Source organism: Coptis chinensis, chromosome 8 (genome assembly GCF_015680905.1).
Source record: "Coptis chinensis isolate HL-2020 chromosome 8, ASM1568090v1, whole genome shotgun sequence".
In the NCBI taxonomy this organism is placed as follows: domain Eukaryota; kingdom Viridiplantae; phylum Streptophyta; class Magnoliopsida; order Ranunculales; family Ranunculaceae; genus Coptis; species Coptis chinensis.
Genome location: NC_141463.1, coordinates 31,517,251 through 31,533,473, shown reverse-complemented (window position 1 = coordinate 31,533,473; position 16,223 = coordinate 31,517,251). Strand labels below are relative to the sequence as shown.

Sequence of the window (16,223 nt, the reverse complement as noted above, 5' to 3'; positions counted from 1 at the left end):
AACCTCAAAAAATAAGTAATGAGGAATCGGAAACTAGATGCAATAACTACATTGAACTAACCTCAATGAATAATTAACAGAAAATCGGAAACTTGATGCAAATGCATTAAACTAACATCGAAACATAGTTGTATTATTTGTAGAGAGAATATAATGCCTCGACAAGTATAGTTTTGCATTTTAAATAATGTTTATCATAATTATTTTATTATGATTGAGAGTGTCTTGCTATTCAAGTAGTTTCAATATCATTTTCGCCACATTGAGCATTCTCATCAAACTTCAATTATTAAAAGAAGTCGATAGGTTTTATCAAGGTTTGGTGTTTTCTTTTTATTGAGAGTTGTGCAAGAAATTTAAATTAGTGATTAATATAATTTTCATATATATCTTATAGCTTTGTATAATTACTAATATTTTTTAGAATAATTTAATATAACGGCACCCGTTCGTAAGACGGGTTTGAAAACTAGTTTTTTCAGATACCGCTTTCCTCTCTCTCAATCCGCTAGAGGATTCTCTTCCAGTTAATATTTTTTTAAATGATTTTTATCCACACTAATACATTACCTGTGACAAAAATATGCATAAGTTATTTTCCTTATTGGTGTTTTAATGACTATTTTATCCATACGAGAGAGCAAGACTTTGAGCAGTTCGTAATGCAGCTCTTAGATTACTCGTCTATTTATAACATCACTCGTTTCTTATATTACCCAAAAGCAAATGTTAAGTTCACATAAGATAACCACCATTTATCTATTTATAAACAGTAAACATCACTGGTATCTTATTTATAAGATCAAAGAACAAATAGGCTTGATGTAAAATATGAGATACATGTACAAAAGCTGCAACACCAGCGACATGATATAATACATATATGTACAAGTAACCACCATTCCCCCTCAAGGTTACGGCATCTGTTTTGATGTTCATTTCAGTAAATAATACGAGGCACCACTCCCAAACTGCTAATATACACTGACTGAATAAACAAGGTAAAGAGCGGTTCTCTGTGCTGTGACCGAAAAATTGGTAAACCATGTATCATATGGTTCAGTTTCTGGGATATTTGAGTGGTCGGTCACATGTGGAATTGTCCAATTCATAATTCGTGGAAGACTGACATCGTTTCATGAAAGAGTCGAGTGTCCTTTGCTTTGCCGGGCTACATTTTGATTGGTTGACTGAAACTTCCAAGGCGTTCTCATGGCCATCAAGCATCTACTGTTAACAAAACGAAGACAATCATAAACCAATCAGTAAAACTAATTCACAAAAAGATTTAAAATTCAAAGGCAATGTAAGCAAAGCATTGCAAGTATTCTCCATCAAACAGAAGAAATATGAAGGGAAGTGGTGAGACCCAGTGTTGCTTTATTGCTTTAACAAGTGCAAAAATGGTCATACTAATGAGAATTGTCCTCCTTAACTGGGTAAGCTTCAACATTGAAGTTGCCAACAAGTAATAACATAGCTTTCAATAAGTTGACAATAATATTCTATCCAAAAAGAACAGTGCAGCGTGCAGACCTGGCCCAGATTTTCCAACTTGTTCTGAACAGCATCCCTGGGAAGCAAAAGGAAAGATTAGGCTCTCCAACATCAAACATTTTTACCAAACTAAACAATGTGACACAAGCGTACCAAATCATGTCATCAATCGTGTAATTTGCTAGCAAGTAGAATATATTGACCGATGCTACCTGGCCATAGAAATAACCCACCAAATCAGTAAATATTAGTTTTACAAGCTATAGAGCGATCTGTTAGACTAGAAAACCGCGAAGTGGTGGAGGTCGACTAGATTAGCAAAAATCGCAAGAAGCGAAGGAAGAGATTGTGACAGCTCCGAAAGGTTAAGGAACTGTGGCAGGATAAGATGCGGTCTGTTAAGGATAAGAGGCGAGGGGGTTTGGATTTAGGCAGTCAATGATGGACAGTCAAGTTGTTATTCTCCTACCAAATCCTAGAAGACCTCCTAATTAACATCTATCAGAAATTAGTACAATCAAGCACACAAGAATGGTGGAGAATTTCACTACTGCCTCACAGTTCTTGTAGGCTCTACACACTTCATGAAAAAAATCACTTTATATAGGAGTATTAACAAAATATCCCACTAAGGCCTTTGTGATATGCATAGTTAACATATACACTTAATAAAAAATTCACAAGAAATATATATGCGTAAAAGAAGATGGCACGGCAATTGCAGAATTTATGTAAAAATACTAAACAAGTGAGTAAGTGACTCCCAAAATACCTATCAATGAATAAAAAAGATACAAATCTAGTCATAATTTAAGTAGGGAATGAGAAATGTGAGGATGAAATGAATTAGGAAAGTCTTGAACTTCATGGATTCAGTAGCTAATAATTTTTACCCAGGGCATATTAGCTCGGAAATACTTCTGAGTAACAACTAATATATACTGTTTTATGTCATAGGGAATTCCAACAAAAACTGTTTCACACTTAGATATAATAACTATTCTATGATACCTGCCCAATATGGTGAACACGATCTTCTGCTTGAATTATATCTCCTGGAGTCCATGATAGCTCAGCAAAAATGACAGTGCTCGCTGCTGTCAAAAGTTAAAGCCAACACCTCCAGCTTTGATAGATAGCTATAGATTTGGGTCATGTGAATATTACATCACAGCTAACTGAAAACCACAATCAATGTATGTACTATGTAGTAATCAAGTGACATACCACTGCTGCCTTGATGCCTTCTTTCTCCTGAAAATTTGTAACCAAAGCTTGCCTTGAGGATGCTGGGGTACCACCATCGATTCGAATACAACCAACCTTTTCCTTCTGAAAATGACAAATGCAAATGATAAAAGAATTTCAGAAGTATAACGCAGAAAGATCAAAAGAGTTTAAACTGATCTTACAAGAAGAAATTGGTGTATTGAATCAAGCATAGCCTTATGGTGAGCAAATATCAAAAACTTGCGACCAGCCTGCAAAGTAGTAGAGAAAAGCATCAGGAAATCTGCTAGAGAATGAAATCAAGTCTCATGCCAACATCCAAACCACATGATTATATGGAGATTATGAACCAACTTCACAAAAAGAAATCACATATAAATCACATTAGGGAAAGAGTCAATCACTATCATGATGATGAATTGAACATGTGTACGTATTTAAATGAAGAGATAGAGAAAGTAAAGGAGAAGAAACTTATTGAAATTGATCTATGTTACATGGACACGCCATGTTTCGAAAATAATCCGTGTCGGATACGCATCCACGTGTCCGTGTCAGACACGTATCAAAAACATATTGTATGTGATATGCCATAGTTTTTTATATTCCATCGTGTCAGACATTTTGTATCCGTGTCGGATACGGACACACCTATCCGTGTCAATGTAACTTCGAAATTGATAATATATAAGGGAACTAGAAAACTGTAATGGCAGTGGGCGTTGAGTGGTGGTGTTGGGAGAGAAGAGAGACAGAAAAGGAAATGGGGTTGGAGAAGAGGTAGAGATGAGAGAAAGAGAAAAGGGAAGGGGTCAGGCAGACCCCCTCCCCCGGCGCGTGTGCCCCTACACCATTTTTTTCTGATCTGGTACGGATGTAATCTGTTCCTGAACAGATTTGGAACAGATGCTGCGTGTTCCTGTTTACTGCGTTCCTAAAAAATGATTGAACACTGCGTTCCTGTTTAAAGTCTTGGAACGGACTGCACTTGTTACAAAGCTCTCCCGGGACATACCACAGCTGTTTCAAAAGTTCGCTTCATACATTGATAATTCGTATTGGTACTAAAGGAAAATTTTCAACGAAAGCATTGTGCACGTATGCATAACAATATCATTAGAGGATTCATTCGCATCAAACTTCCAATTATATGTATTATACACGTAATCAGAACTTCTGGGAGTTTTTTCTTGTTAAGTGGCACTTTCTCTGAGGGGTGTTGCTTGTTAAGTTCCGACAGAAAAAGATAATCAATCAGCACACAGCCAACCACTTTAATTTTTTAACAGATAGGGAAGTGAAGAAGAAAATAACAATTGTAAAGGCCGAAAAGATTCACCTCAATGACAGTTTCCAGGTACTCTTTAACAGTTGGAATTTTGGCCTCGGCAGAATCATTATAGATCTGGAGACAATGATCAAGAACAAGGGGCATTATTTATCAATCTGGAGATAGGGAGTTAGCTTTGCTTAACCAGATATAGAGAGGGCATAATCTGACAGGCCAGCTTATGCACGATAAGCCTGTAAAACTCCAATTACCTATATTTTACCTATTGAATATGAGAAGAATAAGAATTTTAGTCCTAGGAGGAAAATTGGATTTATAGAGAAAAGAGAAAAGATTATACGGCCTCAATTATTTTTGCCCATCTCTCACAAATCTATAAAAAAATAAAATAGTAGGGTTTACATAATAGAAACATCCCAAAATGTTCAGGATGGGCTGTGTCACAGCCCGATTTTCTAAACAATTAAAATAAATGAATATTTGAAATATAAATATCTCAAACATCACTATATTCAATTGTCTAAAAACTCAGGCTATGACGGGGTGGATACTACACATGCCAAAACCTAAAACCCACATCATAAAGAAACTTAACAACAAAATCTTCTCCAAAACTTCTCTTTATTACTTTATAACAAGTCTATCTTCTGTCCCAATAAAACATCAATATAAAATTCTAAGAATAACAGATTCCAAACATCGTATTCTCATGTCATATAAAAATGTAACCTACGTTATTACATCCTTCCAAAAGATCAGACCTAATGAACTAAACTCCCAGACTGCTCCAGGCGAGAATCCCAATCACACGCCACGGTTCCACTGCCTTCCACCTATGTTCCCAAGAACACACCCACGTTGCCAAAACAAAGCAAACATGGATTCGTCAAACAAATTGAATTTCTTCGGTATGAGTAGACTAAATACATATAAACATTATCATACTTTGATTATTCAAACAATCACTTTATATTATCTCATAACTTAATCATTCACAGCTTGGAAGACAGGTAGTTCCGTCATTTTAACCGGCATAATTTCTTCCCAAGCAAAACTTCCATTTTATTAACTTCTATCTTATTAACTCATTCTAATAACTCCTTTTAATATCTAAATAATTGAATTACACTTACCGATATCCGCCGCTGTATAAGGGTAGGACTGCGTCCCTGCACAAAATATTATTAAGTCCTACCCTCCTGCAAAAGAAAGTTAGAACTTGTATATATAACATATGTAGATATTCTATATGTATTCAATAGTAAACCCAAGCACACTCCTATAAACAAATCCATTTCTCTTATCAATTAATCCATTGTTTTAGCTTATACACCCATTTCACAACCTATGTACCTTAGGTCATTCCTGCCACATTCAAGGAATACCCAACCCTACATTCCCGTACACTCAAGGAATACAACTAACCCGCAAGGCGAATACCTTAGTTCCTCTCTAGGGTAGTCCAAACAATCTGGTCATTCATGGCACATTCAATGAATACCCGGGTCATTCATAGCACATTCAATGAATACCCATAGATAACGCTAACGGGCCATTTATGGCACATTCAATAAATGCCCACCTAACATATGACATCAACAGTCATAAAACTCAATTCCAAAACATGAGGCGTGGAGAGTTCTAAAAGAGTGCAGTAAATTTATTTACGCATTATTGAAATTTATTGTATATATTATTTCAGAGAACGTAGGAATGTCTTGATTCAATTATTTTTGGTTTACGCGTTATTAATTTCATGGATGTCTAAGTGTCAACGTCGTATATCATAAAATACTGCACAATCACATATTAGTTAATACACGTACACACGTATATATAGAAAGGTCTTAGCCTAAAGCCAAGCACGTTAATAGTCCTAGACTTATCCTATTAGACCGAATCATAATTTTAGGAAAAAGTCAAATTTTCGGGTCAACTGGTCAAAGTCAACCCTGGTCAAAGTCAACAGTCAACTCTGGTCAAAGTCAACAGTCAACTCTGGTCAACCCGGCCTAAACTCCAAAAACCCAAAAGCCCAAAACCTAAGGCCCATAGTCTAATCTAAAAGTCAAATTTTAAAATCCAAAACCAAAAAGAGAATAGCCCACGATTTTGGCCCAAGCCCAAAATCGTTTTTTGGGTACTGTTCATCTCCTTCTTCTCTACTTTCAAACAACCACTACCGACCACCACACAGCCACCACCGGCCACCCATAAGTAAAACAAACCCAGCGGTTTGGTTCAGGGAGAAAAACCCTCTCTACCCATAAAAAATTCACCATTCTGTTATACTGAAGAAATTCGACCGACGCCATTAAAGAGTTCTCTGGAGCTTCAAATGTCAAATCTCCAACACCCAATCCACCACCAATACCTTCTCCTCAACCCAACCACAAAATTCTCAAACAAAACCCAACCAAAACACTGGTCAAACAATAAAACGCAGGGTGATTTGGGGTCTTGGTCGAACTCAAGTAATGGTTGTTCCAAAGCTTCCCCTCTCCCAATCAACCCAAACACCAAATCAATAGCCAACCCTTCACTACCACACCCAAACATCAGCAATACACATTCACAGTTAACAATCCATCATTACCACAAATCAATAAAACCACAATTAAAAAAACAAGGGACGGTTTGTTTTTGGTGATGGGCGCCATTGATGCCATGTTCCGAAGTTCGCCGATTCAATTTAGAGTCCAGTTATTTATAATTCCCTATGCTAACATATAACCCAATTCCCTAGCTAAACAAGAGGAAAAAAACTAGAGTAACGGCAGAAAACTAAACCGTATCCAAACACGGTATGAACACAAAAAAAAATAACGAGAAGTTTATATTGAAACATAATGTATCTACTCCTTTGTTAAAATCGAGCGACTGAAATCGAAACCAGTAATCGCTCTCATCACAACGAACCGATTATCTTCCTCGTTCAAAACTCCTGTTTTTTCTCTCAAAAACTCTCACTTTTTAACAAAAACTCGTTTTGTTTTTCTCAAAAACTCTACGTGAGAAACCCCTATTTTTCAGTTTTTCAAACCTCTCCGAAAAACCCGGGTTTTAAACCTATCTACTTACTTACGGGCTTTTATCCTATCTACTTACTTACGGGCTTTTTCTAACAACTGGATATCCTATTTCTGTATTCTATTTACATTATTATTATTATTAGGAAAATAAACGAAATAAAATACGGGGTGTTATAATATACACACCTTAAAAGGATCTCGTCCCGAGATTCAAGGTAGAGTGTAGATTAACCAAACAAACAGTACGTCAACCAATTAAAACGAGACATACGTGTATACGCAAGTATACACACCTTAAAAAGGAATACACATATACGATATCATATAGATAGACATACTAATATTCAAATCACATACTTTGAAAGTGTGTCTATATACGTATTGAACCCAAGAAATACGTGTATATGCTAGCATACACAACTCAAAATAAATAAACATAATTAGTTTCTTTAATTGCCAACACTTAATTAAAATCATTCTTTCACAGTTCAACAGATTCATATCATCAACTACTTATACTATGTCCACTATCACATATGATCAAACACCTACAATGTGATGCATGCATACTGGCTCACACACCAACGATATGCAAGTATACACTGGTTCACACACCAACGATGCATACTAACTCTCTACCATCACATAGGATCAAACACCAACGATGTGTGGTATGCATACTGGCTCACACACCAACGATATGCAAGTATACACTGGTTCACACACCAACGATGCATACTAAGAGATGTTATGTATATTGGATCACACACCAACGATATACATAACTTGGACAATATCAAATATTTCAAATCCAACCTTTATCAAAAGGGTTCCCTTATTCCTTGGATAATTCCAATTTACTCAAATATGAAATTTTAAAATAACAATTTCTTCTTTAGCCAATACTTACTTAAAATAGAAAACTCCGTTAGGAAACAACACTATAACATGCTGAACAATTTCAATTATAAATTTCATAAGAAACTAACTATTAAAACAACCAGCATTTTATTTTCATAATCATGCGATAATTCCTTACACGCTAAGTACCAATAAAGGAAACTAGCAAACAACAAATTCAAACATACCTAACATTAACCAGTGCAGTTCTTAGCATAGTGTCCCAGCTGCCCACATTTATAACACTTGCCTACTAGTTCATTTGGTTTAGAACATCTTCGAATAGTATGTCCAACCTCCCCGCAGTTCAAACAATTACCATCAAATCTCTTTAGCGAAGCACTCGCGTCCTTATCCACATGCTTACTTGTTTGCCTATTATATGGGTGATGCTGACTTTTTCTCTGCCCTTGACGTGGCTGACTAGAAATAAGGTGTAAACTGGCTTGTTTTGGGGCATTCTCTTTAATCTTCTCATCTCTGGGTTTATTATCCAATTGTTCATATCTTAATGCCAAATCTAACACGCGATCAAAAGTTTCTGAATCAAAGGGTATCAAATAACTCGATAGACATGGCTCTAGTCCACGGATGAACTTCTGGTTCTTCTTTACTTGGGTATCCACTAGATAAGGAGCATACCTCGATAGTTCATTGAACTTAGTCACATACTCTGTAACAGTTTTCCCTCCTTGGGTCAGATGAAAGAATTCCTCAATTAATTGCTCTTTAACAAAGATTAGGAACAAACCTTCCCTCAAATCTTACTGGAAATCCTCCCAAGTCATATTTCCCACATCCACATTATCCTTGATAGACCTCCACCAAAATAAAAGTGACCCTCTAATCGGTGAGAAGCCAACTCCTACGCACCTCGGTGAAGTTGCATCTTAGCAAACACGGACTCACACATAGTAACCCATTTTCAAAGATCAATGGCCCCTTTCTCTCCCTTGAACCGGCCTCCTAAAGTAACAAAATCCTTGTTTCTCCTAGCAAAAGGATCTCCTAGATTAGCATGTTGACCCCTCTGAATAGTTTGCACCAACTGAGTTAATATTGATCCCAAATCAGTAGATATGGTATTACTTCCAGTACCAGTAACGTCATTGTCATCTCCAGCCATCACCTTAAAACAAAATGGACTTCTATTAGTACTTCAAACATCTTAAACTCAAACACACCCAACCAATCACCACATTCCGAGGATCACCTAGACCTTCCAAATCTAGGCTAACCTAGGCTCTGATACCAAAAATGTCACAGCCCGATTTTCTAAACAATTAAAATAAATGAATATTTGAAATATAAATATCTCAAACATCACTATATTCAATTGTCTAAAAACTCAGGCTATGACGGGGTGGATACTACACATGCCAAAACCTAAAACCCACATCATAAAGAAACTTAACAACAAAATCTTCTCCAAAACTTCTCTTTATTACTTTATAACAAGTCTATCTTCTGTCCCAATAAAACATCAATATAAAATTCTAAGAATAACAGATTCCAAACATCGTATTCTCATGTCATATAAAAATGTAACCTACGTTATTACATCCTTCCAAAAGATCAGACCTAATGAACTAAACTCCCAGGAATCGCTCCAAAGTGAGAATCCTAATCACACGCCTGTTTCCATCGCCTTCCACCTATGTTCCTAAGAACACACCCACGTTAAGCAAAACAAAGCAAACATGGGTCACAAATTGAATTTTTGGTATGAGTAGACTAAATACATATAAACATTATCATACTTTGATTATTCAAACAATCACTTTATATTATCTCATAACTTAATCATTCACAGCTTGGAAGACAGGTAGTTCCGTCATTTTAACCGGCATAATTTCTTCCCAAGCAAAACTTCCATTTTATTAACTTCTATCTTATTAACTCATTCTAATAACTCCTTTTAATATCTAAATAATTGAATTACACTTACCGATATCCGCCACAGATAAGGGTAGGATCAAGGCCCCTCAAGACAAAATATTATTAAGTCCTACCCTCCTGCAAAAGAAAGTTAGAACTTGTATATATAACATATGTAGATATTCTATATGTATTCAATAGTAAACCCAAGCACACTCCTATAAACAAATCCATTTCTCTTATCAATTAATCCATTGTTTTAGCTTATACACCCATTTCACAACCTATGTACCTTAGGTCATTCCTGCCACATTCAAGGAATACCCAACCCTACATTCCCGTACACTCAAGGAATACAACTAACCCGCAAGGCGAATACCTTAGTTCCTCTCTAGGGTAGTCCAAACAATCTGGTCATTCATGGCACATTCAATGAATACCCGGTCATTCATAGCACATTCAATGAATACCCATAGATAACGCTAACGGGCCATTTATGGCACATTCAATAAATGCCCACCTAACATATGACATCAACAGTCATAAAACTCAATTCCAAAACATGAGGCGTGGAGAGTTCTAAAAGAGTGCAGTAAATTTATTTACGCATTATTGAAATTTATTGTATATATTATTTCAGAGAACGTAGGAATGTCTTGATTCAATTATTTTTGGTTTACGCGTTATTAATTTCATGGATGTGTAAAGTGTCAACGTCAGATATATCATAAAATAATCGCGACAATCACATATTAGTTAATACACGTACACACGTATATATAGAAAGGTCTTAGCCTAAAGCCAAGCACGTTAATAGTCCTAGACTTATCCTATTAGACCGAATCATAATTTTAGGAAAAAGTCAAATTTTCGGGTCAACTGGTCAAAGTCAACCCTGGTCAAAGTCAACAGTCAACTCTGGTCAAAGTCAACAGTCAACTCTGGTCAACCCGGCCTAAACTCCAAAAACCCAAAAGCCCAAAACCTAAGGCCCATAGTCTAATCTAAAAGTCAAATTTTAAAATCCAAAACCAAAAAGAGAATAGCCCACGATTTTGGCCCAAGCCCAAAATCGTTTTTGGGTACTGTTCATCTCCTTCTTCTCTACTTTCAAACAACCACTACCGACCACCACACAGCCACCACCGGCCACCCATAAGTAAAACAAACCCAGCGGTTTGGTTCAGGGAGAAAAACCCTCTCTACCCATATAAAAAATTCACCATTCTGTTATACTGAAGAAATTCGACCGACGCCATTAAAGAGTTCTCTGGAGCTTCAAATGTCAAATCTCCAACACCCAATCCACCACCAATACCTTCTCCTCAACCCAACCACAAAATTCTCAAACAAAACCCAACCAAAACACTGGTCAAACAATAAAAACGCAGGGTGATTTGGGGTCTTGGTCGAACTCCAGTAATGGCTGTTCCAAAGCTTCCCCTCTCCCAATCAACCCAAACACCAAATCAATAGCCAACCCTTCACTACCACACCCAAACATCAGCAATACACATTCACAGTTAACAATCCATCATTACCACAAATCAATAAAACCACAATAAAAAAAAACAAGGGACGGTTTGTTTCAGCTGATGGCGACGCCATTGATGCCATGTTTCCGAGTTCTGGCCGATTCAATTTAGAGTCCAGTTATTTATAATTCCCTATGCTAACATATAACCCAATTCCCTAGCTAAACAAGAGGAGAAAAAAAACTAGAGTAACGGCAGAAAACGAAACCGTATCCAAACACAGTATGAACACAGTCAAAAAAAAATAACGAGAAGTTTATATTGAAACATAATGTATCTACTCACTGTTAAAATCGAACAGCCTGAAATCGAAACCCCGCCGCTTCATTGTCTTGGGAACCGATTATCTTCCTCGCTCAAAACTCGCTTTTTTCTCGGTAAAACTCTCACTTTTTAACAAAACTCTCGTTTTGTTTTTCTCAAAAAAACTCTACGTGAGAAACCCCTATTTTTCAGTTTTTCAAACCTCTCCGAAAAACCCGGGTTTTAAACCTATCTACTTACTTACGGGCTTTTATCCTATCTACTTACTTACGGGCTTTTTTTTTTCTAACAACTGGATATCCTATTTCTGTATTCTATTTACATTATTATTATTATTAGGAAAATAAACGAAATAAAATACGGGGTGTTATAGGCTGCATCTTTAGACGCCCTTGGGAAATGTCCCTTAGAATAACACCGAAGATTTTCAAACTTCTAAACCAGATTACCAACCCTTGTTACTAGGCATAGTCCAATCAAAAGGGAAGGAGTGTGGCAGTTTGAAGACATAACTGGATGCAATTCCAAACATAATAAGTGAAAGAGAAACAGTCCAGTAAGAGGTGCATGGCAGCAAGTACACCCAAAATACTAATTTATAAGTAGAGTTTACACACCTTATTAATAAAAAAATTCTCGGAAAATTTATGTGAGTCACAAGCTCCTCCTTCGATTCGCAGTCCTTGATTTTTACTGCATGGGCATGTAAAGCCTATAAATTTCTTCGCAAACACAAATTTCTACTAAATAAGAGACAACTTGGCAGCCCATGCAGTATATATAGACCATGAAAACTTTTTAAAGTAAAAAGAACATAACGGAATCAGAATTAGACAGAGAGAGAAGCCTTTGTATTCAACTGTACACAGTGCAATGCTTCCACATCCACCTCTCACTTGTTGATCTAACCTGATCCATTGCCAGCTCCACATCATTAATCCAGAGGAGCTAGGGTGCCCCAAAATCAAGATCTAGGATTCAAAATGCTTGAATTTCCGCTCAAATGGGCCTGCGATTGATTCTTTCTGACCATACAGATATATAAAGCTCATTTTCAGAAGTATGTAGGAGAAAACGGAGCCTGATTTGGAGTAGCATAGGTCAAGAATTTTGAACATAAGGCAGTTCAAAGTATGCCATCTTATTTTAAAATTTTGTTCTTTGTTTCTTCTAAGTTATTATTCCTAGCCAAATAAGGACCTGTTGTAACTAGTATGAAGACTTGAAAAGGCTTACCCTTAACTATATTGATTACTATAACCTTCAATGAGGAGAGCCAAAGTTGTTATTAGAGAGGACACCCTAGAATTATGGGTGTGGAGAAAAAGAGAGAATTGAGGGTTGTAAACCATGGAAGGAAGGAAAACGGCTCGTCCATGTGGGAGTGGGAATAGATCCCATCTTCGAGAATTATCATCATCACCTTGTAAGAAACATGGAGCTGATATCTTCCACCAGCAAGCGTCAACCTTTTGTACTCTGTTTTTACTAATCTATCGGAATAAAAGAAAACCACTGTCTCTATACAGGTGTTGGTTCAATATGTTGGTCGCATGATTTGTGCAACTTCTATCTTCCACTGCTGTGACTTCGTTTTGGATCATGTGGTATTAGAGCAGCCTAAATCTCTTTTGGGATTAATTATGGTATGGTAGAGATACAAGGCAGAAACTAACTAGGCCGTATCCTCTTTTTCTCTCCTTTACCTCCATACTTTCTTCTTCATTAGCAATAATATATTTTTAATGCTCCCATTCAGCCAAAAGCAATCCCAAGAAGAAATCTAATGCAGCAAGTTATTAAAGCAAGTCTTCACATCAAGCATTTCTCAAAAATCTACTATGTAGGTGTTGTAGCAAATCAGGAGAAAGTTGCTAATCTACTCATGAAAAAGTAGCTGTGGCAGAACATAACAAAGATGAAGGGAACGACTCTGACATAACAAACTCCATCCAAGGATTGTTTTAGCATGAGCTAAAACATATAATGGGGGAATCTATGATCCAGGAATAATCAAGATCAACTTGTCACTAATAGTTCATTTAAGTTTTGACAACTACATATTTTTCACCCAGCAATCTCGTTAGATAACTAAAAAAGGAAACACATTGAGTATGCTATCTATTAATAGTTATCAATGAAAATTTGTTTTGGTATAGTTAACAAATGGCATATCTGAAAGACCAACCAACCAGTTGACCTATTGGCTTTTCTAGAGGGCTCTAATGGCTATAGCTGCTTTGTTCCATCTCAAAGAGAGAAAAATTGAACTAAATTGTACATGAGGAAAGAATACATATAATTTTTCAGGAAAACAGATTATATACATACAAACTACCTGTTTTTACCAATTTAACTCACATCCTTTAATGATCAGACAACAGGGCTTAAACTAATAGCAAACCAACCAAAATACAGCAGAAGTGGTTGATAGTACTACCTGTTGTCTGTACTTTACAGGAAGCTCAGAAAGAACATCCTTCTTAAGCCTGCGGATCATCACTGTTGCTTTCATTAAATTATGCAGCTCTTCATGGTTACTTGCACCCTCGAAAAATTCATTATAATAAGACCAAAAGAGTTACCTTCTACAAAGTAAACAATTGATTAGTATATATCAATAGCAATTTAGAAAGAGAGAGGAATTCTACTTACACCCTTGCAGAATCGGTTTCCATGGTTCCATATTCGTGGAAGGAATTTTCATACACATCGGGTTATAAGGCTTCCAGCTGATATTAAACACAGGCAAAAATCATAAACACGATCAGATAATTTAGTCTAGTATGGGTATGAGAATCTCAATTAAAATGAAGCATATCCATGACATAAGAAGCTTACCAGTTTGAATAGTTCCATGATTAATGAAAAAAAATATACATGCACTACTACTAACAAACAGGTAGCCGTTATCACCTCTGGATTGTATGAATATGATGAATGTAATTCTAAAGCACATGTAGAGCAAATGGATAGTAAGAATTGTAGCAAAAAGAGCATGTTTTTTCCCTTTTTATGGTCACCTACTGTAAAGGTACTCTCGAAACGATAATTGATTGGTACTTGATACAAGTGCTTAAAGGTCTCATTTTAATTTGCATATTGTAAAATACTGTTAATGTTGAAACTTCGCCTCTACTGAGAAACCATGTTTACCCATATTGGAATATAGAACTTGTCACAATAGCGTCTTTCTTCTCTATTCAATCTTCAATTCAAATATTTTAATAATACAATCATCCATCAAAATTAGTGATATGTTAAACTGGATTTCTAAACTCCAAAAGTATCGTAAGGGGAAAACTCAATTCACACCTTAATTTATTTGGGGTTGTAGGATTTGAAGTTAATTAGACAAATCTCATTTCACTCAATTGGCAATAAATAAATAAATAGGATTCAAATACCCTTGCTTGCTAGTGGAATTAACTAGACTTAATTGGCAATAAATAAATAAATAGGATCCAAATACCCTTGCTTGCTAGTGGCATTAACTAGACTTCTAAACTTCTAAGTCAGGTGTTAATTTAAGCTACACGAAACTAAAATGTTAGGCCAATGGACACACCCATAAAATCACTCTTGTACTCCCGTAATTAACTAAAGTTTTTGTCATATCTCAATAACCATTTTGGACACACCCATAAAAATACTCCCGTATCCCATAACTAACTAAAGTTTTTGTCATATCCCAATAACCGCTTCAATCCAATAATATCTCCCAAATTAATTTGAGATATTTCCATTATGGGCAAAGAAAGAGAAAAAACAAATAAACAAGAGACCCAGCCCAAAAGAAAACAACAAATAAAAAAAATTGAAAGTAATACTCTAGAAGCGACCCACTGCCACTAAAAGAGAACTTCTAATAAAGGTAAAAGAATGCCCAAAGAACAAATTGTCTTTTTCCTCTTCTAGAAGTTGCTTCAAATTTGATTATCTTTTTCTTATTGCAGTTACTTCTTCTTGGTCATTGTAGCAACTTTAATAATTCAGATTCAAGTTCAAGGGGAAAACAATTATCAGTACTTCAAGCAATTTGCAAAATTTTCCATTAAAAGTTCATAAAAACACCATTAGATTTGAGACATTTAAACCCAATTTCAACGAGAGAAAAAAAATGAAAACCTCATACGTTTATTAAGAACCAGAGAGAAATTGATCAGAACATTAGAATAAAACTCAAACACCATTTATCAAATCACCAACCCACTATTGAAAAATTCAATGTCAATTAAAGTAATAGAACTCAGTAGAAGAGTTAAAGGAGTTTAGTAGAAATATATCCAATTGGAAATTTCTCAAGCGAAAAATGAGAAAGACAGCAAGGAGCTGCAAAGAGGAAAAAAATGCATTAATGGCTGATGAGTAAGAGGCGGAGGAAGACTTCTTTGTTTTTCCAAATTCTACAATTTTACCCTTTCTAATTCCTTTCGTATAGTTGTGGGAGCTGGGCGAAAAAAAGTGACAAAAAAAATGAAAATAAGTGCAAAATGTTTGTGTTGTGTTGGCTGGAAGGATAAACAAAATGACAAAATAGGAATACTAAATAAAAGAAAGGGTAATTTATGAATCTAAATGTGTCTTAAACAATTT

At 35.9% G+C, this 16,223-nt stretch overlaps 1 protein-coding gene and 1 long non-coding RNA gene across 11 annotated transcripts; both read right to left on the bottom strand.

Moving 5' to 3' along the window:
* Positions 1-762: 762 nt before the first annotated feature.
* LOC147481082 (uncharacterized) lies at positions 763-15,014 on the bottom strand. Of its 10 annotated transcripts, none has more exons than XR_015205184.1 (11): positions 14,469-15,014; positions 14,283-14,359; positions 14,068-14,215; positions 12,245-12,320; positions 4,067-4,132; positions 2,910-2,978; positions 2,725-2,829; positions 2,509-2,636; positions 1,651-1,709; positions 1,537-1,573; positions 763-1,230 (listed from the first exon to the last, which is right to left on the bottom strand). XR_015205184.1 is itself a non-coding variant. In XM_086578214.1 (9 exons), the coding sequence occupies exons 3-6, from the start codon at positions 14,140-14,142 to the stop codon at positions 2,598-2,600; spliced, it is 288 nt and encodes a 95-aa protein (XP_086434340.1). In that variant the 5' UTR covers positions 14,143-14,212; positions 14,283-14,359; positions 14,784-14,890; the 3' UTR covers positions 763-1,230; positions 1,537-1,573; positions 1,651-1,709; positions 2,509-2,597. The 10 variants fall into 10 exon arrangements, 6 of the variants coding, with proteins under 6 accessions (XP_086434340.1, XP_086434337.1, XP_086434341.1 ...); XR_015205185.1 differs by having other exon boundaries at positions 14,943-15,001; XR_015205186.1 differs by having other exon boundaries at positions 14,784-14,841.
* Positions 4,626-11,685, bottom strand: LOC147481083 (uncharacterized). Its single transcript, XR_015204842.1, has 2 exons — positions 11,649-11,685; positions 4,626-4,851 (listed from the first exon to the last, which is right to left on the bottom strand). It is a non-coding gene; the product is annotated as an uncharacterized LOC147481083 (long non-coding RNA).
* Positions 15,015-16,223: the final 1,209 nt, after the last annotated feature.